This window comes from Acinonyx jubatus, chromosome A1, assembly GCF_027475565.1.
Source record: "Acinonyx jubatus isolate Ajub_Pintada_27869175 chromosome A1, VMU_Ajub_asm_v1.0, whole genome shotgun sequence".
Classification (NCBI taxonomy): domain Eukaryota; kingdom Metazoa; phylum Chordata; class Mammalia; order Carnivora; family Felidae; genus Acinonyx; species Acinonyx jubatus.
This window is the reverse complement of record NC_069380.1, coordinates 132,049,551-132,077,053: the sequence shown is the minus strand read 5'-3', so window position 1 is coordinate 132,077,053 and position 27,503 is coordinate 132,049,551. Positions and strand designations below refer to the sequence as shown.

Below are 27,503 nucleotides of genomic sequence, written 5' to 3'. Positions count from 1 at the left end.
TGCTCACCACAAGTGTAGCAACCATCTGTCGCCACAAAATACTATTACACTGTTATCAACTATAATATCAACTATATGCTGTGCCTTTTATTTACATGACTTATTCGTTCCATAACTGGAAGCCTGTATCTCCTTCACCCATGTTGCCCATCCTGCCATCCCCTTCCTTCTATTTCACTTTGCATAATGCCCTCTAGCTGCATCCACGCTGTCACAAATGGAAAGATGTCATCCCTTTTTTGGCTGAGTAATACTCCACTGTGTGTGTGCACACACACGCTTATGTATGTGTTTGTGTGTGGACACCATGTCTCCTTTACCCATTCATCTAGTAATGGACATTTGGGTCGCTTCCATATCTTGGCTATTGTAAATAATGCTGCAATAAACATTGGGGTGCATATATCTTTTTGTATTGGTGCTTTCGTTTCCTTTGAATAAATATCCAGTAGTGGAATTACTGAATCATAGGGTATTTCTGTTTTTAATTTTTTGAGGAACCTCCGTATGGTTCTCCACAGTGGCCATACCAATTTACATTCCTACCAACAGCGCAGGAGGGTTCCTTTTTCTTCACATCCTCACCAATATTTTGTGGGTTTTTTGTGCTTTTGATTTTAACCATTCTGTCAGGTATAGGGTGATATCTCATGTGGTTTTGATTTGCATTTCCCTAATGATTAGTGATGATATTGAGCATGTTTTCATCTGTCTGTTGGCCATCTGTACATCTTCTTTGGAAAAATGTCTATTCAGACCCCCTGCTCATTTTTAATCACATTATTTGTGTGTTGTTGGTGTTGAGTTGTTAAGTTCTTTAGGGATCTTGGATATTAACCATTTATTAGATAAGTCCTTTGCAAATATCTTTTCACATTCAACAGGCTACCTTTTAGTTTTGCCAATGATTTCCTTCATTGTACAAAAACTTTTTATTTTGATAGAGTCCCAATGGTTTGTTTCTGCTTTTGTTTCCCTTGCCTCAGGAGACAAATCAAGAAAAATGTTGCTATTGCCCAGGTCAGCGACATGACTATATGTGTTCTCTTCCAGAACTTTTACAGTGTGGGGTCTCACATTTAGGTCTGTAACTCATGTTGAGTTTATTTTTGTGTATGATGTTAGAAAGTGGTGCAAATTTCTCAGCACCATTTGTTGAAGAGACTGTCTTCCCCATTATAAATTCTTACCTCTCTTGTCTGAGATGAATTGACCATATAATTATGGGTTTATTTCTGGGCTTTTTATACTGTTACACTCATCTATGTGTCCATTTGTGTGCCAGTACCATATGGTTTTGATTACTACAGCTTTGTAGTATATCTTGAAATCTGAAATTGTGACATCTCCAGTTTTGTTCTTCTTTCTCAAGACTGCTTTGGTTGTGTGGGGTGTTTTGTGGTCCTACTCAAATGTTACTGTGACTTGTTCTAGTACTATGAAATGTGCTGTTGGTATTTTCACAGGGATTGTGTTGTATCTGTAGATTGCTTTGGGGAGTACAGACATGTTAACAATATTATTTCTTCCAATCCGTGAAGTATCTTTCCATTTGTTTGTCTTCAATTTCTTTTATCAATATTTTATGGTTTTCATCTCTTTGGTTAAGTTTATTCCTAGGTATTCTGTTCTTTTTGGTGCAACTGTAAATAGCATTGTTGTCTCAATTCCCCTTTCTGCTACTCTGTTATTAGTATATAAAAATTCTACCAATATCCAGGCATTAATTTTGTACCCTGCAACTTTGCTGAACTCATTTATTTCTTCTAACAGTTTTTTGGTAAAGTCTTCAGAATTTTTTGTGTGCATTATCATGTCATGTGCAAATAATGACAGCTACCTTCTTCCTTACTAATATGGATGCCTCATTTCTTTTTCCTGTCTGCTTGTTGTAGCTAGGACTTCTGGTACTATATATAATAAAAGTGGTGAGAGTAGATATCCTTGTCTTGTTCCTGACCTTATGGGAAAAGGTCTCAGTTTTTCACCACTGAGTATGATGTTAGCTGTGAGTTTTTCACACATGGCCTTCATTGTGTTCAAGTATGTTTCCTTTAAACCCACTTTGTTGAAAGTTTTTACCATAAACGGAGGTCGAATTTGGTTGAAAGCTTTTGCTACATCTGTCAAGATGATCATTTACTTTTTATCCTTTGTTTTGTTGATGTACTGTATCATAGTGATTGATCTGCAAATATTCAACCATCCTTGCATCCCAGGAACAAATCCCATTTGATCATGGTGATAATCCTTTTAACGTATTGCTGAATGTTGTTTGCTATTTTTTGAACATTTTTACATCTATGTTCATTGGGGATATTGGCCTATAGTTTTATTTTTCTGTGGTGTCTTTGCCTGTTTTCGTATCAGGGTAATGCTGGCCTAATAGAAGTATTTGGAAGCTTTCCTTCCTCTTCTCTCCTTTTTTTTTTTTTTTTTTTAATGTAGGTTTTAATACCAATTGTACAATAAGAACTCCATTAATAGTCAATTAACTGATAAATGAGCATAACAAAATACCACAGATTTGGAATCCAACACTAGATTGATACTTCAGGTGTCAATGAACAAAAAATAAATGTATTCACCAATACCACTCATTCCACTAACCACCAAAATATATCTAAAAAATACAGCAGGAAAAGTATCAAGACATGCAAGCTTTTCCAGAGCCCCAATAACCAAAGTCTCCTAAGAAGTCTATTAAGTAAAATGATAACTTTACATTTTTTCCCAAGAAAGGAAATGTTACATCCCAATACCTTCTCTCTCAGAAACCACTGTCTAATTGCTATGAGCTTGTTGGGGTTTTTCCAGGGTTGCAGAATCTTTGTGACAATGAGGCAATGAGACAGCAATGTCAGGGGCTGATATTTTATCAGGAGATCAAGAGCACAAGCTGTGTCACACCAGGACTTCACCAGAGCAGCATCTATCCACCAGTGTACCAACGGACACTTCCATGATGGCAGCCAGAACTGCTTGACCACCTCTATCTCAGTCATTTCCCAAGACACAGGGCCCATTCAAATCATTGAGAGCCTAGCAATTCAACTAGTCCAGGCTCCAGGAAGCAGAACTACAGGAGCCTCGGAAAACTCTCAATTCTTACAATTACGGACCTAAACATTTATGAATAAAAAAACTATCATCTAAGCACTAAATATATATAAGGCAGTGCCCTTGGTGCTAAAAATTATAGTGCAGAGAGCTGAGATGCCAAGACTTGGCATTCTCCGGATCATCTCATAATGAATAGGTTAACCAGCTCCTAAACAGGTATACTAGTTGGGTAAGTGGGTAATAAATGAAACCTAAGCTTTGACATACACACACAATGATATCTAAACATTTATATGGTACTACTGTTATAAATTCATTTAAACCCCCTGTATGATGTTAAGTAATTAAAACAGGGCACGCCTTCTGATTCTTGAAATCCCACAAGATATTTATGGGCACCATTCATCACACTGCCACTCAAATGACTTTGATAACAGGAAGTCCACACTTGACCAGTCTGTCCAGTCACACCCACATAGAGAGGCGTTTCTGCCGGCATCCATCCCGTCCTTCCCAGGAAGGATAACATACACACAAAGCCATGGCTATTTTTTAATCTTTGCAAATGTAAGGAAGAGAAAACTAAGAGAAGTTTCAAGTGCCTACTTCTGGCTGCAATTTAATTTTAGAAAAAAAAAAAAAACCCTGCCTCCCCACCTGACAAAATAAGTAGTTTTTCACTCATTAATAGACTGAATCACAACACACTCTATATAGTTTATCTGCTAATTATTCTCAGAGTACCCCAGCACGTTTAGAGTAAGGAGTCACGTTTAGAGTATCTCTTCACGGGGACAGGAGTTGGATTATAACAAGGATTTTATAGTTCAATTTTAATCTGATCTTTGATTTATAGAGTCCTGTTAAACCAGCCACTCTGTGGATGGGCCCAGGTGAGCCTATAATGAGATTTATCTTCATGGATTAGGCCTGACCTATAATAATCTGCTCAGGGCTCCCTACTGCTATTTCAGCACTGAGTTATGAAAATTCATCCCTTCACTATAAACAGAACCTAGCTCAGAGGGTAATAACTCGGAGATGTATTACTCCTGGAATATAAGCACTCTTGAGACTCTGATTATAATGTCCACAGCTGAAGGCACTATTTCACAATTGAGATTACTACTTTCCAGATGAAAAAAATTCTGAACTATGGAATAATGCCTTCAGCCACATACACTGTAATCACACTCAGGAGTTCTTATATCCCAAGAGCAACACAGGTTACCAACAGTTGGTATGGTAAGCTGATTTAGGGAATGGAAGGAAGTTACAGGAAGAAGCAAGGATAAGCCTAACTTCACATTTGCTTTATCCAGAGGCTTTGATGTAAGAGTTCAACATGCCAAATAACCTTATCAACTTCACTAAAAACCTGACAAATTTACAATAGCTATTTTTCAAATAAACAAGCGAAGTTCTCTTTTTTTTTTAACACAACAATGTTGACTGCTGGCCAGGGTGTAGTGAAATGCACTTCCTCAATATATGAATGCATAAATCTGGACAGTGTTCATAGAAACAATATTTAGCAGAAGTACAGAGAACTTTCATAATGCTCACATCCTTTGCCACAGCGATTCTACTCCAAGAAGTTACCCTGGAAACGTAATTAGAGGTGAACCAGGACTTATTAAAAGCCTGTTCAGCACCATTATCTGCAATAGGAAAAACTTGGAAATAACCTGAAGGGAGAAATTTTGAGAAATCCACACATTCAAGTATTATGCAGCCTTTAAATTATTGAGTCACAGTGGGTAAGGAGAAATGCTAACTCATAGTTGTATTCTACAACTTTTGTTAAGCAATCTATCCAAGGGCATTCAAATTGTTCCTCCATCAATATTTAACAGATCCTCTCTCAGAGTTAACTAATTGGACTTCAGCTCAGGTTTTTGTTTTTGAGCTATAAGGCTAATGAAGTATTGATATAATATTAAATGACTGCAAATAAAGTCCGTACTCTAAATAAATGCTGACATTATGCCAGTGCATTGTGAATGAATTAAAAAGGAAAAATGCACTTTTGCATACATTTAGTGAATTTTCCCTGACTCTTCATAATGCATTTTTGCAAATGGAAAAGATGAATATTCATCAACCCTCTTTGAATCTATTACAGCTTAAATAGTTTTGTCTTAATATTCATAGTACAGCATGAAATGTAATTTTTTCATTAAAAGAAATGGATACTATGTCAAAAAAAGGGACACTGAAGAAACATAAAATTATACCACTGAACCTAACAGTAAGAGTTGAAGAGCATTATTTGAAAGCACTTTCCTCTTTCAAAACCGTTAGCTATTCTAGCAAGTATCTTCTCCCAGGTTGTCGTGTTGATGAATACTAAGTGAAAATGAGCAAGAAAGAAACAAGCTGGTTCACCAACCTGCAAGAGGGACAAAAAGGTTACACTATGGCTCATTATCAGGTGATCTGAGAGAAAGGGCTCATTTCCCTCCTTGCTGATAATACCACTCATCTAAGCCTGACAACCCCAAGGAAACATCTTTCTGATCAACCCCAGGTAGACCAACATCAGCATTTCCTAAGTGACAGGCACCAGACAAAGGACTGCCCATGAGTTGGCTCATGTAATCCTCACAATAACCTGAGGAGGTTACAACCATTAGCCTCTCTTCACAGATGAGGAAACCAAGGCTTACACAGCTATTAAGGACTAGAGAGTGGAGATGATCTCTTAACCACTCTGCTTTCCCCCCTCATTCCCTTTTTCCAACTTAATCACTAAGGTCTACTTCCTGAATGTACTTTCCATGGTTAACTGCTCTCTGGCTTGAAGAGCTTCTTGATTAGGCCAAACAATATAAACCTGAGGCACCTGGGTGGCTCAGTCCGTTGAGCGTCCAACTCTTGGATTCAGCTCAGGTCATGATCTCACAGTTCATGGGTTCAAGCCCTGCATCGGGCTGTGCACTGACAGCACAGAGCCTGCTTGGAATTCTCTCTGTCCTCTCTCTCTGACCTTCCCCACCCCCTCTCTCAAAATAAATAAACATTTTTTTAAAGTTTAATAAATAAATACAAAAGAATAACATAAGCCTAAAAAGTTTATCGCAGATTAAAAATGAGCACACAAACAAACAAAAAAACCAACAACCCATTCTAGGGCATTGAAAACATACAGAAAGGAAATATTTTCGCTTCTGCATTCTTCAAGTCCTCAGTGGGCACCTACTATGTGCCAGCACTATTCTACGTCCTGGGAAGACAGCTGGGAACACAGAAAATCTCTTTACTCTCATCAATTTTTCATTAGAGTAGTTAATAGATATGTAATAAGATAAGCCAATCGTGTAGCATACTGAATGGGGATAAAGCTAAGGAGTAAATCAGAGTGTCCAGCATGCAATGTGGGGGAACTGTTTCAAACAACATGGCCAAGGAAGACCTCAACAAGAGAAGATGTATTACGGGCATGAGCAGAGGAGGCTCAAGATTCAAATCAAACAGAAAACAGGGGAAAAACACCGTAAACTAGTTTTTACCATGTTTCTACCATCTGTCCATTACTCCAAAGTACAAAAGAAGTGAGGATTTCATTTGAGGGCCACATATATTATTTTTAAACTGTAATCACCAAGGCTTACAACCTTATTTTCCTACAGAAAAGTAACTTACCACTGGTCCTGCTTTTGTCTCTTGAAATTTCCATCTTTCTTGCCAGAAAGCAGCATCTGTATAAATCCCCCTGCTTTTGACAACTCTGACTTCTTTGATAAACTACCCATGTGTGTGGGGAGGGACAGAAAGATGGAGGAAGCAAATGGGGAAATGAGTTTTCCCCTCTTCAGATTAATGTATATGAAGTATACATCTGACACTTTATCAGCACTCCCGGCTGGTGTCCCAGCAGGCGGACCCTGGCTAAGCATGTATCCTGCCAGCTACCAGGCTACTTAGGATGAATTGGCAACGTGCCATTTATCTGAAATGCCCAATGTGTCTGGGAGAGGGAGCACAACTACATTTAGCATTGCCAAGGAAAACTAGATACTTCAGGCTAGGAATTAATCTCCTCCTTGAGAAGGTAGTTAGCATTACCCTCAAGCGTGCCTATGGCATTTCAATCACTATAGGTCATGCATTTACTAAAATTCACACCTACCAAACCACGAGGCCTTCATTTATATCTTACTAACATATCAATACCTCTCAGGTTGAGAGTCTGTACTTTTCAGAAATGTTTATTGTTGTGTTGAACAGGAAATTCTGTTTTATCAAGTGCAGCGCTGTCATTTGGACATAAATCACTTGGATTCCAGTTTTTCCAATTTTTCCACACTTGACGACACACATTGCTTCAACTTACTTCTTCCACGGACCCACAAAACAGTGAAATCAACGGGACCATATCAGGTCTTCTTGCAAGCATATTAACCACATTTTCTTGAATGTGGACAGTGATCCTCTCTTGACGAACTGGGTCACCCTATTTTTTGAGTGGCTGATGTGAAACTACATGGAATTTGGCTCATCACATGGACTTCAAGGCTAATGGCAAATCTAACACACAGAACGACAAAAACAAAGAGGTATTTAGATGGATGGTCTTATTAGGCCACCCATTCCAGCACACAGCATTGCAGCATCACTCTTGCCTTGCAACTAAAGCCATCTGTCACTTTGTGGGAATACTTATTCGTTCCATCAGCCATATTTATTGAATGCTTCCCACGTGCAAGGAGTTGTGCCAGGAGCAGTGAGGTCCAGATTCAGAGGAGACAGGAATTCTGCCCTCAAGGAGCCTGCAGTCTAGCAGCGGGTATCAGGGACCAACACAAAGAACTAAAACTGATGGTGCACAATGGTAAACAAGAGTCAGGAGAAAGGGTGATTTATAGCCCTGAGATGGGGGGGGGGGCTCTGAGATGGGGGAGCGGGGAGGGAGGTGGCAAGGGGATTGAGGATAGTGGCCTGGAAAGAGGGTCAGGGTGAAGCACACTGTACTGTTCAGGGTACCACGCTAAACACTGCTTTTTGAGAAGGAAAAGGGAAAAAAGGAAAAAGGGAAAAGTAAGTTCTAGTAAGTGGACATTTCCACCTCCGGAGCATCATTCTCTCTCACTACAGAGATAGATAGTTGTAATCAGGAAGATAATTTAGATGTCATCCAATCCAAGAAATAGCAAACATTAACCGTAATGGTTCTGCAAAGTCATTAACCTGGACTGAGTGACATACCGAAATCAGCAATATGGCCAGAAACGGAGGCAGATCGCAGAACTATGAGGAAAATAAGATGGTACTCTGCCTGGCAGCTCTCCTCCAGCTGCCACTGCTCTTTCGACAATGGAACAGGAGGGCGGGCGCAAGGGGAGATGACTTGGTCAAACAGCCCGCAAACAGTTTTCCTTAAATTATAATCAGGAAGCTGTGAAACCTCTAAAGGAAAGATATGATGAGAGTTACATTTTAAACTTTCACTGTCCGGCATAAATGGTTAACCATAGTCTGGCTTCTGTACTCAAGCTTACCCATAATAGGTTAGCAACAGAAGTAATTACACTGCTAACATTTGAGACTTGTTATGTCCCAGGTACTATTTTAAGTTTGCTCTCGATGGTATTTTAGCACTTTTTCTAGTTTTGCTCTCAAGCAAACAGTGGAAAAACTTGCAGGGCAGGTAAGCCAGTAATTTAATGACACTTTGCTAAGAATCTCATCAGACAGATTTTAGAGAGTACTCTTTTGTATTTTCTATTAATGGCTCTCTTTATCTTTTTATCTTATTCCCAAGCCTTAGGTCACCTGACATGTGTTTTAAGAATGAATGAATCAACTTCTGTTTCTGACTATGTGACTACCAGTATTACATAAGATATATTCCCTTTAACAGTGCTTTTTAATCAGAATAATTTACTTGGCAATAAACAATACAGGATTACTATCTAAGTGTTAAGAGTAATATTGCAGTGACCAAAAAATACTTCTGTTTAAAAAAAAAAAAATCACTGGGGCACCTGGGTGGCTCAGTTGGTTAAGCATCCAACTTCAGCTCAGGTCACAATCTCGCGGTTTGTGGATTAGAGCCCTGTGGATTTGAGTTGGGTGCTGTGCTGACAGCTTGGAGCCTGGATCCTGCTTAGGATTCTGTGTCTCCTTCTCTCTCTGCTCCTACCCTGCTTGCTCGTTCGCTCTCGCTCTCTCTCTCAAAACAATAAACATTAAAAAAAATTTTTTAAAGCACTAATTCTGAGGAATTTCCCTCTTTCCTTAAAAAGTAAATGCTTTCAGTAAAATAAGCTTTTAATATAATTGCCCAAGAAGAAAAACTAAAATTGAACTTGGGGATGGAACGAAGGCAAATTCTAACTACTATCGTTGTAAACATACCTTTAAATATAAGTCTCCAAATTTTCATGAGAGGAAAAAGATGAACTTTGATTTGAAAATCATAGTCAATTTTGAAGTCATAAATTTTCTGAAAGACACTTTTTTAGGGATAACTATTCACTATGTTCATAATCTTTATTATTCTAGAAGCAAGATCAGGGAATCCCGAAGTTGAATTCCAGAGACTGCTTAAATACCTCTTTTCATCTTGCAGGTACAGCTGAGCTGATACAATCTGAGAAATTAAGTGATCTGCCCAAGTTTATACAGCTACCTAATGGCAAAAGCAAGACTAGAATCTCAACCTAAATCAAATCTTCCTGATTACTGAATGATTCTCAAATATCCAACTTATTCATTACCAATGCATAAGATTATAAGGCACCGCAATGCACTCATTTATTATTTGCATTATCATCAGTAAAACATGTTTAAAAACCTATTCCCATACCATACAACTCTACCACTAGAGCAAAAGTAACTTGTACCGACTTCTAGGCTGTGCCAAAGGTTTAAGTAGAGACGTAATACACCCAGGAGAAAAAAAAAAATTCTAGTAAGCATTGTGATTGAAAATAAAAATGAGGGGCACCTAGGCAGCTCAGTCAGTTAAGCATCTGACGGGCTCAGGTCATGATCTCACGGATCTTCAGTTCAAACCCCACGTTGGACTCTGTGCTGACAGCCCGGAGCCTGGAGCCTACTTTGGATTCTGTGTATCCCTCCCTCTCTTTGTCCCTCCCCTGCTCAGGCTCTGTCTCTGTCTCTGTCTCTGTCTCTCTCTTCAAAATAAACACTAAAAAAAAAAAAAAAAAAAAAAAAAAAAATTTTTAAAGGAAAATAAAGATGAACACTGAAAAAACTGGAAAAAAAATTCAGGAGTCCAAACTACTAACATATATACAAACATGGGTGCCACGTGCCAAGGGGTAAATGCGGATCGAGTGCTGAGGTTGGAATAATCACCGTTTTCAATTACTACCAAAAACAAACAAACAAACATACAAACAAACAGGTGTCACCAATGGATGAGAAATCTAGGGGAAATTTTTGACCAAATATGTTCACATGGCCTGAAATCTATCTCTCTACAGAATGCTTATCGTTTGCAAGAGGAAAAAATCAAACTAGGGTGGAGAAATTAAACACTGCCATGATGGGGGCGGGGGGGGGGGGGTGGCAAAATTAACATCACAATGAAGGGCAGACCGACTTCAGGGGCCTGCAGGAGGCAAGCCCTGAAAGGAAACATTACCACCCATGTCCTATTCTGGCCTGGAATGCAAAATGTGACTTTCCCCAAGAGGAAACATTACACATATCAAACACGTGTAATATGAGAAACATTACATTTTTTTTTCATTGGGAGGAGAACTATAGTCTTCAAAAATGTCTGTGTCATAAAAGGCAAAGGAAGGCTGTGGCAACCTTCCAGACTGATAGAGACTAAATAGATATGACAATTAAATGCAATATATGACCCCAGACTGAATCCTATACTGGAGGCTGAAGAAAAATGCCATACAGGACATTATCGTGCCAATTGATTAAACTGAAATACAGAATGGAGCATACATAAAAGGCTTATGGCAGCCATAAATTTGCCACTGTTCGTAACTGTGATAACAAATGGCCGTAATACAAACAGTTTACTCCCAAACAGTTCAAAAAATTATCTGACTGTGTGGACATATATATGCATATACACACATAGGTATACATCTACATCGACATATATACAAGGAAAGAGAAAAAGCACATGATAAAGCGAATTTGGCAAGAGATTAATAGCTGAATCAAGGTAAGGACCCACCATGTTCTACTGATTTTTCATATTCTTGCAACTTTTAGTAAGTTTGGAATTATTTCCAAATAAGGTATTTAAGACAAAAATCTCACAAATATTTTCATTTCTTTTGAAGGAAGAGGGGAGACAGTCAAGTAGAAACAAACGGTACAGATTGGGTGGGAGGGATGGAGACAAGCCTTGGAAAAAATTAGCACACTCAGAGCAAAATATTGCACATTGCCAAATCTGTGCTTAACGTTAAATGTGGTTGTAAGTTCAAACCTAGTTAAAGTCAATAAACTTAAAATAGTCCCCAGGGAGGTGGGGAGACGGTATCACCCGATGCTCTGCTTAAAGAGGCAGAGGACACTCACCAGGCTGGCGGTGAGCGAGGGCGCAGACTGGCCCAAGGCCTGGCTGCGCATGCGCACGAGGTTGGACGTCTCCGCCGAGGTGGCCCAGGCCTGCCCTGCCACGGGGTTTGGAAGCAGGTACCGCCCTGTGGGGGTGAAACAGAAGACAGTGTAAGCGGCAGGCAAAACATCAGTAATTCTGTGGCAAGGGCCAGTCCCTTCTTGGCCATCCTTCTAAACTGCTTCTGTCACACTCCTTACATTTATTAACAGCAACAAGGGTAATGCTGTTTTAATTAAGTCAGGAGATCCAGGGGCAAGTTGTGACCCTGATTTCCCACATAAACCCAAGTAAACCTCCTCCCCTCCAGCATCTGTACCTTTCGGCCAGCACAGGATCAAGCACCTTGTTACTTCTGCCCATTCCATAGGAACTTGCCAAGGATGCATATAAACCCATAAAACATTCTCAGCATCATAGAAGGAAACAGAAGCACGTTCAAACGGACTTTTTCAATATCTACTACGAAAAACTGATCTCAAAATCAACTAGAAAAGAGTAAACAAAATGGAGATCATGGTCAACAAAACAAAGAGTTGGAATTCTGTCAAGGTGAAATGGGGCTGGTGCCTATTTCTCAAAGCTCCTCTGTCTGAAGAACTGATGGTCATCCAACCATGTCCACAGGACACACGTGGTATTCATCTGCATAAATCAGGACATCAATGTCAGTCTAGGTTCACTGAGCAATTTACATCAACCTTGAACTCTAATGTACTGGTATGCCTTTAAAAGTCAAACAGTTGAACAAATTTACATTGCCTTACTTCTTCACCACAAGGACTGGACTAGTTATCAACACCCAAGAAATAAGACTTCTTTTTTTTTTTTTTTTTTTTTTTTAGCATTTATTTATTTATTTTGAGAGAGACAGAGACAGCATGAGTGAAAGAAGGGAGAGAGAGAATTCCAAGCAGTCTCTGGGCTGCCAGCACAGAGCCCAATATGGGGCTCAAACCCATAAAGCTGTGAGATCATGACCTGAGCTAAAACCAAGAGTCACACACTTAACCAACTGAGCCACCCAGGTGCCCCAAGAAATAAGGCTTCTTGACTTTAGGAAGTTAGGATGGATGTGAATATTCACACAGTAATGGAGCTCAAAGTAGAAACCATGATTGATTTTTATCCGTTTCACCCTAATACATGCACAACGACTGGCCATAGTAGGTGCTCGTGAAATATCCACAGAATGATAAAAGAACAAATGGGCACGTCTTTCTCAAACAACAAACAGGCACAAAGAAAGGATGGCAGGCAACGTGGAGAACCTCATCCAAGGACTGGGGAGGGGAGGATCAGCATTCCAGCCACATACCTCTCAGATACATGGAAGAATGCATCACATGTGGCTGATGGCCCTACAGCCGAGGCAATATGTGGATTTTCCCCGGCAGATCTGTTCCTTGTAGTAGAGCCTCACTCTCTTATTCAGGCATGCACCCCACAAGCCTACCCCACTGGTTAATGAGTGTTGCAATATAAAGTGATTTACTAGCAGTGTGCATGGTAACTACCAGCACTATCCAAGTACAGTAGTGAGCTGCAGCTGCCATCACTGTCCATGCTAAGAGGTCTAACTCTTGAATTCAAGTACTCTCAGAAATGTGTACCTTTTTTTTTTTTTAATGCTATTTATTTTGGAGAGAGAAATAGACTGCAAGCAGGGGAGGAGCAGAGAGGGAGAGCGACACAGAATCTGAAGCAGGCTCCAGACTCTGAGCTGCCAGCACAGAGCCCGATGCGGGGCTCGAACTCAAACTGTGAAATCATGACCTGAGCCCAAGCTGGATGCCCAACCAGCTGAGCCACCCAGGCGCCCCAGAAATGTGTATCTTAATGGCAAAGGAAACACTTACTTTGCCAAAATTTCTCTTTTGCACCATTATATAGTGAAAGCACACCCTACAGAAAATGAGGTCTGCTTCTGAGATCCCAATCTTGCTTCAGTGACAACAGGGAAGACGTTAGTCAACCTCTCCTGGCCTTGGTTTTTCTGTCTCTAAAATGGAGAGAATGCGGTTGACTATTGTTGAGGGCATCAAAGAATTTTTTAACTAAAGCGCTCAGTAAAAGTTAGCTATATAGTCCAAACAGTAGTAAAAATGGTAAGTATCATTTTCACGTGGATTTGGTTTCTTTTCACTCACAAATAGATAATGTAAATATAAAGGAAAAAAGTCACCTAAAATCACACCAGGGAAAACCACTATCAACATTTCAGTGATTTTCTGCCAGGCTTTCTTTCTGCAACCTGTATTTTCTTGCAAAAAGGGGATCATACTGATTTTTGTCCCCACATAAGAGATTATGAACTTTTCCAAACAAATAAATATGGCAAACACCCATTAATTGAAGCACAAACTCTACCACTGAAAATTCAAACATAATTACCCTCTGTGATTCTGGTCACCACCTCAAAAACATTCAGGTACATTTTCAGACAAGATAGACCACAGATTTAAAGTCCAGACTTTTTGGGGCGCCTGGGTGGCGCAGTCGGTTAAGCGTCCGACTTCAGCCAGGTCACGATCTCGCGGTCCGTGAGTTCGAGCCCCGTGTCGGGCTCTGGGCTGATGGCTGATGGCTGAGAGCCTGGAGCCTGTTTCCGTTTCGCTATCTCCCTCTCTCTCTGCCCCTCGCCCGTTCATGCTCTGTCTCTCTCTGTCCCAAAAATAAATAAACGTTGAAAAAAAAAATAAATTTAAAAAAAATAAAGTCCAGATTTTTTATTTTTTTTCCTAGTCTTATTTTAAAACATGAACTAAAAGCTGAAGTATGAGGGGCTTTGGGCAACCTGTCCCCTTTAGACCCAAAGGCAGGACATTAATAAAGAAGGATAATAAAACCAGAGACTACATTTAAGAATATTAAGATCAGTATTACATGAATAAATGACTTAAGATAGAAATGACTCTATTTGAAAGACATCATTTGTTAATAATGTACCAACCTCCAGTAATCAGAACCCGTGGATTTTTTTCTTCCAATCCCTTCTATTTATTTTCCTATATTTGGTTTTATATTTTCTTTGTTCATATTTCAGAAAAGAATCCTGGTAGGAGGTATAGAAGCTACGTTATGTCCAGGTTTACATGATGGAGAAAACCTACTATGGCCTCACCACAGCTCTGCCCCAGGTGCTTCGTTTAAAAAAAAACACAAAAATAAACTAAGGGTAGATACGAAAACAGTTGAAGAACTTAATTAGCAATAGAAAAACTTACAATGCAAACATTTCAGTTCACTGAAAAATTTTATAAATCAGTCCTTTTTTTTTTCTTTTAGGAAATAATTGTTAGACTATCTCCCTATAACCCTCGAGAAGAAAAAAGTATGTATTTATTTCTATATCCTCACTACCAGGCACAGTGCCTGGCACTTAGTAAGTGCTCAATAAATGTTTGTTGCCAAACTACACTATTTGACCCATGCTTGATCAAGTGTGAACAGAAAGAATAAAACTAAACAAATCATTTTCTTTAATTTCATTCGCAGCATAGCATAATAGCTAAAAATCCATTGAGGCCTTACTGTATGCCAGGCACTTCCAACATCTTAAAAACCCTATGGTGTACTAGGGAATATTATCTGAACTATAACACCCAGAGAGGGCACACAGCCAGCCCCCTTTTCAGAAAAGATGAGAAATGGTAGCAGACTGGATTAAATGAGATAATGCATTGAATGCACTCAACCTGGGGCATTGGAAATAGTCAATATACTACTATCACTACTCAGATTATCATGAGAACTTTGTTAATTCCATCAACATCATCTCCCACCACCCTAGCAACAAAACAGGGCAATGTGTTCTTGGACTGCAAAAAAAGAAAAATAATAATATTAAAATCAAGAAGAGTATCTCTTTGTGGAAAGGATAAACAGCCAATTTGGAATTGTAGTAATCTCTGGCAGGGAAAATGGGGAATGGGTCCAGGGAGGAGTATGCTCTAATATTTTTATTGCTTTAAAAATCATACGCAGGTGATAATGGGGTCATGAGTTGAACTTAAAAGTTTAAAGAATTAAGTTTTCACTTGTGGTTTTAATAAATTTAATATTTAATTTTGTTAATACAGCTGAAGAATGTGGCAAATATTAAGTTAAGCTAACGCTGGCTGGTATAGGTGTTCTGGTAAATTATTCTCTATTAATTTCTGAACATGATACATAACATTGCTTTTAATGATTCCTATCAAAAATGTGCTCCCTAATCTAATATGGCCAGGTAGCCAGGAGTACATTCCTTCCCCTGCTGGGGCCACATCAGGGAGGCTCTGCTGACGATAGGAAATCTCTGGTGGGTCTGGGTGGGGAAGCAAAGAGCCAAAAGGAACCATGAGGACACATACAGGGTCCCAGTATGAAAGTCATGGCAGCTGTGACCGGCAAAGTTTCCCTTTGTGCCATTGGGTGAACAGAACGGAAGCAGGGAAAGTTCTCGAATAAATCCTCAATGTAGGAAATTCACACGCTAGGATCCCTGCTAGGTGAACCCAGGCACGCTTCAGGTGGGAGGGGCACAGGCAAGCGGAACCGCCTCCCTTCCCTCCACAGACTCGGAAGCGTGCTCCAAACCCTTCAATTTCGTTAGATCTCAAAGGGCACTTGAAAGCAAGCAGAGACCACTGCTAACGGGACCCCCGTGTGCTCCCCTCCTCGTAAGTCACTCTGTCTACCACTACCACGTACATTTTTTATGCTACCGTACCATATGTCAGTCTCATGTAGGTAGCAAGGCCAGATGTGTGCCTTGTCAAAGAAAAACAAGGCGTGATGTTCAAGTGGTAAGGACAGATTTTAATCAGTAGTAACTACTCAACAGGAAAAAAGAGCCCAGTGTGAACTGAACTCACCTTCCATTTGAACACAATAACGGAGTGTTTTCAGAGAAGAATTAAGGAGTGGGGCAGGGAGCCAGCAGGGGCTCAGTCGAGTCAGGCAAGTGAAAAATTACAAAGGGTTAGTCAGTGTAACTGCGATCAGGCCAACTCTGTCTGCCAGCTGGCAAATATTGAAAATTCAGATTCTATCTTCCCACGCAGGCTGAGAGACAGAGACCCTATCTGTTAGCCCAAACAAACAAACATTTTGACAGTCTTGAGTCTTCTCCGGCAGGCACTTTAAGAGGACTAGGGTCATCCTAAGGATATCACCTTGACCTTCAACCTGTGCTACTGTCTGTTCATGTCTTTACTGGTTAAGGTTGAAGCCTAGTTGAGAAGGAGTGCTCAGAGGAGCCTGGCTAGACTTTGGTCAAGGAGAGACTGTCAGGCTTCGATCTTTTTATTACATCAACAGACCCAAACCCAAAGGAGACATTTTGATGTGCAGTAACTCATCAGTTTTTGAATTCAGTTTGAACTAAATTTTTCAATTTAGTCCACGTATTAATCTCATACAATCTTCAAATCCGATAGGACATAAAACAATAAATTTTTCCAATAATGGTAAAAATTACTCTAGTTGTCGTTGATTCTATGGTCAGATTACTGAGTGCCAACTCTGACCCCCAAAAGCAATTCCGTCACTTAATCATGAACTTCTCCAAGCCTCAGTTTCCTCAGCTGTAAAATTACTTACGGGGTGATGCTAAAATCTGAAAAGAAAAAACATTATATAATGGCCATTTAATAATATCAGCCTCAAAAATAAGAAACATGAAAAGCTACCCAAGACACAGCAGATTATAAAATGGGCAAGAAATAAACTTGTATTAAGCCACTGGAAAAAAATAATTAAATTAGGAAACACTTATACACATATAAAATAAAATATTTATAATCCTGTCACTGGTTAAATTTTAGATGTCATTATTCTTGCATGAGTGTTATCCTTAGGAATCACACGAATGTTATAAATTGAATGGTCTGTTAGCACAGCACATGGGAGATTTTTATTCCTGCCTAGACCCCCATTAGCGTTAATAGGGAAAAGAGGACAACAGATGGATTTAAGACAGTCATTAGAAGCCACTAACATCATGCCATACTTGGTAGTGGCTACATCAAACTTTATATAAATTCGCTTTTTGATGACTACCAAGAGCCTCTAAAAAGTGTGTTGCTGTTGTATTCATGCATCATTTGCTGCCTACAATTTAAGAAAATTAGCATCTGTCAGCTGCATTATTCAGCTGCGCAGGGTGGAAATTAATGGATAATACCATTCCTAATTTCTTGTATGAGAGGTGAGCTTGCCTACCAATCTGGCCACTTGATTTTAATACCAAACCGAGCTTGCTTGTTACAACTGGAACTGTGATTGGCCCTGTGCTCTTTGGAAACACATTTTAAAAATTCTGGTATGTTTATTATAACATTTATTACATATATTCTACTGACATAACTAGAAATTTAGAGGCAATAAATAGAGGTCCATAATAAAGCTGAGATCAATTGGCCAGAACAATGTAAGCACTTGTCAGGCTTCACCCACAGAGGTATGAGTTACTTGAATGAGGTTTTTACATTGGTTATTGTTATTGTTATTGTTCTGGTCACTGGGTCTCTACTTAACACAGTGGAAGATGTGCAGTGTTTTGAGATAATATATTAAAATAAGTAGATTACCAAGCCTACACCCAGAATGTACCTTGGTTCTATCTAGGCTACATATGGTCTCTTTACTGGAGAGTGTTTTCCTTTGTTTCCACCCTAAATCCCAAGAAACAAGAAGACTTCCATAAACGCATGCTTTCAAACATGAAATACATGCTTGCAAAGCACCCCAAAGCTTCAAGTATCCCTCTGAAGTAGGAAAATACCAGGTCAGCAATAATTTTAGCAGAATGGCTATATAAAGAATTAAATATAGCCTCTGGAGAACTACTTTATCATCAGGGAATAATGGTACCTGACTAGATTTAAAAGCTTCCAGTAAAAAAGTTCCTTATCACCTGAAGTGCAACATAGATTTAGTCGTCAGTCCACAGTCTTACATTTTGGGTTATTTCTCTTGGACTACAAACAAGCCATCAAAGGGAAAATAAGAGCTAGTAACTACTAACAAAGCAATCTTTAGATATCGCTTCCGGTGCTCAGTTATACATAAAACTCTGAAAAAGTTTGTTTATCCCTCTAAGGCACCAACCAGGAACAAAAGGAAGCTGAGGCAGCAGCTGTGTGGCTCTCAAGGGTTTTGGTGACGTGGGGGGAGCCATGAGAGGGAGGGAAGGAGAATGGGGGTGGCGATCCAGGGGTAAAGGAGCTGGGGACAAAAAGAACAAGGGTAGGTAACCACCATGCTGGTGCCAGGAGCAGGCAGATGGGGCCACACATTCAGCTCTTTCATTCTTTATCTTTCCATGTGGGCTACCATCCTGCTGCTGACCTGAGCATCTACTGAAGCTCTCCAAGAAGGCTCCCTGAAGTTCACATGCACCACTTCAGCAGGAGAGGGACATCCCAAAATGTTACCCTCCCCATCTCCTACTAAAACTCCCCTTGCTTAATTCCACCTCTGGGTATACACAGAAAAGAACTAAAAGCAGGGACTTGAACAGATATGTGTATAGCAAGTTCATAGTCGAATTATTCACAATAGCCAAAAGATGGAAACAACCCAAACATCCACTGAAAGACGAACACGTAAACAGAACATTGTACTATATACATACAATGGAATAAGATTCAGCCTTAAAAAGGAAGGAAATTCTGATACATGCTACACATGGGTGAACCTTGATGACATGCTAAATGAAATCAGTCAGGCACAAAGGGACAAATATCGTATGATTCCACTTCTATGAGGTTCCTGGAATGGTCAATTTCATTGAGACAGAAAGTATAACCGTGGAGACTGGAGGCTGGGGAGAGAGGTAATGGAGACTAACTATTTAATGGGTACAGAGTTTCAGTTCGGGAAGAGGACAAAGTTCTGGAGATGGATGGCAGGGACAGTTGCACAACATTGTGAATGTACTTAACACCGCTGACCGCTTAAAAATGGTTCAAATGGTAAATTTTATAATGTATATTCACACACACACACACACACACACACACACACACACACACACACACACACACACAAAAAACAACCCTCACTTACCTGGCTGAAACCATTCGCCTTCCCAAGAAAAAATAAGGTCCTTTTTGCTGTTCAGGAGGTATCCCCATTAAACCACATCAGCACCTGCTCTTGCAAATTACACTTAAATAACTTAACCCCTTGGAATCATTTGCAAGTCAGAGGAAATGAGTTTTTCCCAGAGCACTCCCAACTTTAGAAATGGAGAAAGGTCAAAGGTCAGGAGAAGTCACTGGCCTAATCAGGGAGAATGCATGAGTCAGCAGCCTCTGTCCTCAAGTATACTCCATCATCATCAAGGCGTTCTTCTTCTCTGCTCCACTGCTCACTCCTAAACATTGGTTCCCTCATCACAGCGACTGTCGTACTCACAGGCAATTATAGCCTCCCTTTATTCATCTTCAGCTCACTGCTACTACAACACAGAGACATGGTTCCTTCCATCTTCCCTCTCGCATGGGTGACTGACTTCCAATTTCTTGTCCCACCGCAAAAGAATAACTATACCTAGACATCACCGACAATGCTGCTAAATCATTCTTCTTAATGGCAGAAATAAATATAATTTGAGAAACCAACAGACCTGTGACCAGAGAGTCAAGTTCACGGACTCCTATACTGAACTACTATTCTAGCCTTAAAAGAAAAAAAAAAAGTGTTGTTCATTCACACAAGAAACGTCCAAAGCACAGCCTTGACCCTAAGTCCTTAAAGACATCACCACCTACTATACAGGGATCTCCAATTGACAAGGCAACTGAATGCTCAATAGAGAGACCATGCATGTCTTCTGAGAGGCTGGTAGTCAAAGTACAGGACACCAAAAGGACATCAAAGTCTGAACCTAAATGACAGCACAATGCAGCCATCGCTAAACTTTGGTTTTGCTCCAAGACTCAAATCCAATGGAGATGCCCAAATTCACTGTGTAGAATATCCTCCCTCACCACCATTCTATATTTAACATATGGCAGGGCAACATTACTAACCACAAGGGCCTGGTGAGAAAGTTAAGGGGATGCTTTAAAAGGAAATCTGCCGGAAGAAAGAGCAGGTAGCAGAAGGTAACAGTTTACCAAGCCCAGACTGGATACATGACACATGTTTCAGGGAGTCACTAAAGGCCAGTTGTATACCATGAGAGCTCCAGGGACTATGGAAAAATAACACAACACCCGTGTCTGCACTACAGAAATCAAAGCCTCTGGACAAGCCAACTCTAGCTGCCATTGCCAATCAACTGCAGCTGCAGTTTTAAATAAAAAGTAACTTTAGTTGTAAGCCATACAGTAACATGACTCAAAGGTGCTCTCTTCACCCTCAATCACAGTTACCCTTGCCATTTTATAAAATATTTGTTAATGTTTATTTTTGAGAGAGACAGAGAGAGCTGGGGAGGAGCAGACAGAGAGGGAGACACAGAATCCGAAGCAGGCTCGAGGCTTCAAGCTATCAGCCCGGAATCTGATATGGGGCTCGAACTCGAGAACCATGAGAACATGACCTGAGCTGAAATCAGACGTTCCACCAACTGAACCACCCAGGCATCCTTACCCTTGTCACTTTATGATAGAGGGGGAAAATGCCAACACATAGTACGTTTTTAAATTTTTTTAATGTTTATTCCTTTTTGAGAGAGACAGAAAGACAGAGAGAGAGAGAAAGAAAGCACAAGCGGGGGAGGGGACACAGAAACCGAAGCAGGCTCCAGGCTCTGAGCTGTCAGCACAGAGCCCGGGACAGGGCTTGAACCCACGCACCGCGAGATCACGACCTGAGCTGAAGTTGGACGCCCAACCGACAGAGTCACCCGGGTTCCCCTACACAGTACATTTTTAAGTGGAATAATTTGAATCCATACCTACAGAGAAATATATTTGGCCTTTCTCCTTCCTTTTGTTTTCCCTTTAAGTTGCTCTTAAAGAAGAAATATTTCTTCTCATCCACCGTGATTACCACTTGCAAACTCATAAGGGAAGATATTAGGATCAAGTGAACTAATACATGAGCTAGACCTTGGCAAAACTGCAATGTTCCTGCTGTTACAACCACTCACATCACTGGGTGTAGCAACGCCCAGCAAACTCTCCTGTTCTTCAGTGAGACCCAGTCCTGGTCAGCAAATCCTCACTGCACCTAGACCACCAAGATGTCTCCATTCAGATGATGATTATCTGTATTTCAAATTCTTATCAACGCCTGGGTAGCTCAGTCACTTAAGCATCCGACTCTTGGTTCAGCCCAGATCATGATCTCGTGGTTCGTGAGTTCAAACCTCGCTTCGGGCTCTGCGCTGAATGCATTCTCTCTCTCCGCCCCTCCCCTGCTTGCACTCCCTCTCTCCCAAAATACATAAACAAACATTAAAAAAACAAAATAAATACATAATAGTTTTGCCCTAAGCTCCAGCTGTAGAGACCAAAGGCTAATAGGACAACTGAAAATTAATTTTTCAGCAAGTATTACATACAGCCCACTCTAATGAGAACGTGGTCAAAAGAATCTGATGCCAAGTGGTGTTGCTTGGAATGGCAGTCTGCGTGGGGGCACCCAGGAGATGGGTGCTGGCTGTGTCTAGGCAACACTGGGCATAGGTCAGAGTTAACATCTGCAATCTGGCCTCCCTCCATCCGCGTATTGAAATATAATTCAGCAGAATGAATTGCTAGACATGCCTAAACCCCTTGGGAAATGACAGATATTGATGAATGCTGTTGAGAAGATATATGGACGGAAACGGCAAATAAATAGAACCATTTTTTCTCAGAGTCAGTTTGCGGCTATGTGGAGCAGCTGTTAAACTACTTGTCAAGCTCCCCCCTCTCCCTTCCTCTTGCTCCTTCCTCTTCCCCATCTGCCTCCACATCTTTCTACAACCTCCCAGGAGGACCAGAATCGTGTGCGCTTCAAAATACCAACCAAATGAGTAGGAGTCATCTCCTCCTTCCCCGTCATACCCTGACTTCCCAACCCAGTTTGTCCAATTCTTTTCAAAATTTCTTTTCACCTAAATATGTTCACTGCCCCCTCTGGATCCTGGAAATATGTTCCATGTTTAAACTCAAGAAATTGTTGACTTCAAGTCCATTACCATTTTGCTCCAGTCACAAGGTTCAAATCCCAAATTCAAAGCCTGACTATTACCGTGTAGCAGCTGCATGCCTTGGTCAGACTTAATCTCCTGCCCCCCAGTTCCCAGTGCATGTTCTGTGAAATGGAGATGAGACACCAATCTCACAGGGTGGCTGGGAGGACAAACTGAGTATATGAGCAAAGAGCCTCTACTAGCATTTGACAAAGACAAGTCTTGGGATAAACAATGACTTATCCCCTCTTCTTTCCAGGGCTGAACACCTCTTCCTGCCAAGGGCACTCCTCCCTGACATCATCCCCAGACTGGACCAGATTCTCTCCAGCACAGGGCACTTTGGGGATAACTAGTTCTCATTCATTCATCAAGTAAACTCAGGAGCATAGAGAGGGAAACCAGTCGGAAAAGGTTTGTATCCTGGTTTCCCCATTTATTAACGAGAGAACCCTGGATACATTCCTTGTCCTCTCTGAGCTCTAGTTTCATACCTCTAGTGCTGATGTCAATAAATTACACACATCAAGTGCCCAGCACAGTGTGGAATACACAATTTGTGTTTAGTAGTGGTTTAGGTCCCCCACCAGGATGTTTGATCCATCCATCACAGGCACCGAATCCATACTCCAGGGCACTAATGGCCTCCACTTTCCCCATCATATTACCTATTCCTATGTGGATGCATGTGTAGAGAGTCTCATTTATTGCTATACGTAGCCTGCTCTTCTCCACTGTAAACTCTGTCAACTGGGACTAGACTTCATCTGTGTTTTCAGCCATACATCACATCCAGTACACAGAACTTACTGAACTTGTACATGATTATACGCTTATATCTGTGCATACTAACTCTCTATTTTGTCTCTCATTTATATTTCAACCAGGGTTCCTATTTTCCCATTACTGTTCGGTTGCACACTGCCTAGAAAAATATTCACATTCAGGAGTGCCTAGGTGGCTCAGTCACTTCAACATCCGACTCCGGATTCCGGTTCAGGTCATGATCTCATGGTTCATGAGGTGGAGTCCCGCGTTGGACTCTGAGCTGACAGTGTAAAGCCTGCTTGGGATTCTCCCTGTCCCTCTCTCTCTGCCCCTCTTCTGCCAACATGCATGCCCTCACACTCTCTCTCTCTCAAAATAAAAAAAAACTTTAAAAAATATATATTGAAACTCAGTCCCGTTGTTTGCTTTGTAACAATAATGGCAAAGACGCAGCAACCTTAAATGTCACTCTTCTTGGGTTTGACTTTCACTTCTAAAATGCATCTCCAAAAAAGTCCAACACCTCCACAAAATACTGGTTATTTTCAAGGTAGGCTGATTAGCCTCAAAACACTAGATAACAATTTGTACTTAGCATCTTGCTTTGTGAAGAAATTATGGATCCTATTCAATAACATTCTTTTGGACACTAAGATGCTTTTATTGACACACTCAAATATCACTAGCAGCCCTGGATGCTAAACATTTCTGACAATGGCCCTACATCTAAATACTTATGACAGGGAGCAAGGAGCTAGCCATCAGGAACTTTACAAGAGAAACAAAAAGAACAAAGGCAGCCAGAAGGGGATAAAACAAACTCCATTATCACAACCCAAGCAGAAATTTCCAGACAAGTACAAATTTCTTAACAAGTTCTGTTGACCCAAGGAAACTTCTATATACAATTGAATTCTCATAACAATGTATTTCCACATATATTTATTTGGAACAGTTTCTAGTTCCAAGCTGACTTTTACTCCAAATAGATTTCAAATTCTTCCTCCCCAATAGCAATGTCCATGTATGCTTTCTGAAGAATCTAGTATTTTGTCTCCAGTTTGTTGATACTAACTAATGAACAACCAAAAAGTCTAGAACACAACTATGAAAGATTTTTTCAAAAAATACCATATCATAGATCACCCCATGATTCCAAATGGTACTTTGTTAAAGTCCCCATTCCCGGAGAGACAGACTTCCATCAGGGACTCTGTAGCCTGCTCTCCTTCCTCTGTAAGTAGGAAAATTAATGTCCATCCTATGTGGTTTAAAAGCAACAGAATCTAAGAACCTGTATTATCCAAGCTGCAACCCTATGCCCTGAATTAAGTCCTAAGAAATCACTAAGTGATTTCCAAAACATAACAAAATAGTGCCCTTGTTTTTAACAAGAGAAAAATTAAAGCCCAGATTAGCATCATGATTGCCTCAGCTCTGCTTAGAAATTAATGAGAAGTATAGGGTTGGAATTCAGCCCTTTCATTTCTGGTCTATTATTTACTCACTGAGTTCTTCTGAAAGCTTAGATGACATCAAGTAGCCTTGAACTCCAGGGTCAAGTCTTCATGTTTTAAAATAATGGTATCACTAGACTAGTTGGCATTCCTTTTTAGAGAATTCAGCCGTGATTATGGGGGAAATCAGTGTGCTTGGTGCTGAGGTGGGGGAAGGTAGCCATTCGGTTGTCCTAGTCACCCCCTAAACAGCCATCTCTCAAGATTGAGTCTGCATGAAAAGATGCTCAACGTCACTCCTCATCAGGGAAATACAAATCAAAGCCGCACTAAGATACCACGTCACGCCAGTCAGAGTGGCTAAAAAGAACAAATCAGGAGACTATAGATGCTGGCAAGGATGTGGAGAAACGGGAACCTTCTTGGACTGTTGGCAGGAATGCAAACTAGTGCAGCCACTCTGGAAAACAGTGTGGAGGTTCCTCAAAAAATCAAAAATAGAACTACCCTATGACCCAGTAATAGCACTACTAGGAATTTACCCAAGGGATACAGGAGTGCTGATGCATAGGGGCACAAGTACCCCAATGTTTATAACAGCGCTTTCAACAATAGTCAAGTTATGGAAAGAGCCTAAATGTCCATCGACTGACAAATGGATACAGAAGATGTGGTTTATATACACAATGGAATACTACTTGGCAGTAAGAATGAATGAAATCCTGCCATTTGCAGCAACATGGATGGAACTGGAAGGTATTATGCTGAATGAAATAAGTCAGTCAGAGAAAGACAGATATCATATGTTTTCACTCAAATGTGGATCGTGAGAAACTTAACAGAAGACCATGGGGGAAGGAAGGGGGAATGATAGATACAATCAGAGAGGGAGGGGAAGCAAACCACAAGAGACTCTTAAATACAGAGAACAAACTGAAGGTGGACAGGGAGGTGGGGCGGGAAGAAGAAGGAAAATGGGTGATGGGCACTGAGGAGGCCACTTGTTGGGATGAGCACCGGGGGTTGTATGCAAGCCAATTTGACAATAAATTATATTTTAAAAATTAAATAAATAAAAATATAAAAAGGCAAAAAAAATTGAGTGTCTGGTCATTTTCTTCTAATAGTTCCATTAAATGCATTTAACCTCCCATTATTTGAATCCACAGAGAGGACCATAACTGTTCAAAGAATGGCAGTGGGGCATTTGCATCCAGACTTACATACATCAGAGGACATCACATACCAGATCTGCTTGGGGTTGTCCACAGAGATAATCCTGTCTCTGAGGTGACTAAGCAGCCAGAGAATCAAAGAAAACATTAGAAAAGGATATTGTACTGACATCCATGTGTAAGGGCTCTAACCTCCTGCCTTTCATACCATGCATGTACCTAAAAGACAGTATGTCTGAGGATGCCTAGACACAAAACCATTCCAGTATTTACTGACGGATTTTGCAAATAAAAATATAAGACCCCTAAATCCATTCCAGTACAAATAAATCTGTACTGGATTTAGTGAATTTAGTGCCCAAATTTCAGAATGGGCATACATATACTAAAAATAGGATTAGCTGTCTATGTGATATTATTAATGGTGTCATGCATTTTGTCTGGCCATCCTATTTACTGAGCACTTAATATTTGCAATGCAGGAAACTCTGCTTTGAAGAAACAAGGAAAATGTCAAGGAATTCATAAACTAGTAAAAGGGATGATAGGTACACAAATAATAGAAAATTTAGAGTGATCCATCCTGTAAGAAGAAAGCAATATACGATGGAAGGAGAGAGTTAAAGTAGGGCTGTTGAAGAATCAGCAAGTGATATGAAGGTGTTTGGAATGGAATCTGAATGTAGTTAAGGATCGTGAGTTTCACTTCCCTTTTTTTTTTTACACATAAGTAGGCATCTCAGTGCTATGAGTTTGTGCATGTATTATTTCCCCCCTATTTTTAAAAATTATTTATATGTACCACTGCAGCCACAATCTAGTGCAATGGAGCAAAATTAGAGCAACAAAACGTTTTTGCTCTGAGATTTCTGGCAACCAAGGCAAACACAGTGGGTGACCCAGCTCTCAGTACTTAGCTCAAGAAAGAATTCAAATTTATCAGACTAGTTTAACCCCTTTTTCCTTGTTCTGAGCCCAGCGAAATTTGTTTGAGGTTTAAAAAAAAAAAAAAAGGGCACTGACATACGTAACTGTTCCTGTCCTCTAGAGTGATGTAAGGCAAAACTACAGGCGTGTCTGAAATTATGAGACACTAAATAAAAATCAAGGGCACAGAGCCGTGCGTGCATGCATATGTATAAACACTTACCAAACGTCCATGTATGTTACTTAACATACATACATGCCTCTCTCTCACAGGGATTTGGAACATGGTAACTCTGCTACCTTGTGCAAAATCCTTAAAGCCTAATTTGGACACAGGATTAATCATGTAGGGTAGGAATGATTCCACTTTGGTCTTATTCAGAAAGAGGGAAACAGACATTTAAATAATACTGTACTTTCTTTTCAAAAGT

At 40.3% G+C, this 27,503-nt stretch overlaps 1 protein-coding gene across 8 annotated transcripts in view; it reads right to left on the bottom strand.

Annotated features, from left to right (window-relative positions):
* The window catches only part of MAST4 (microtubule associated serine/threonine kinase family member 4), a 556,148-nt gene that overhangs the window by 371,526 nt on the left and 157,119 nt on the right, over positions 1-27,503 (bottom strand). For all 8 annotated transcript variants that reach the window (XM_053223443.1, XM_027040714.2, XM_053223445.1 and 5 more), the window contains exon 3: positions 11,587-11,711. In XM_053223443.1, the coding sequence (XP_053079418.1) occupies positions 11,587-11,711 (125 nt within the window). The remainder of the gene's footprint in view (positions 1-11,586; positions 11,712-27,503) is intronic.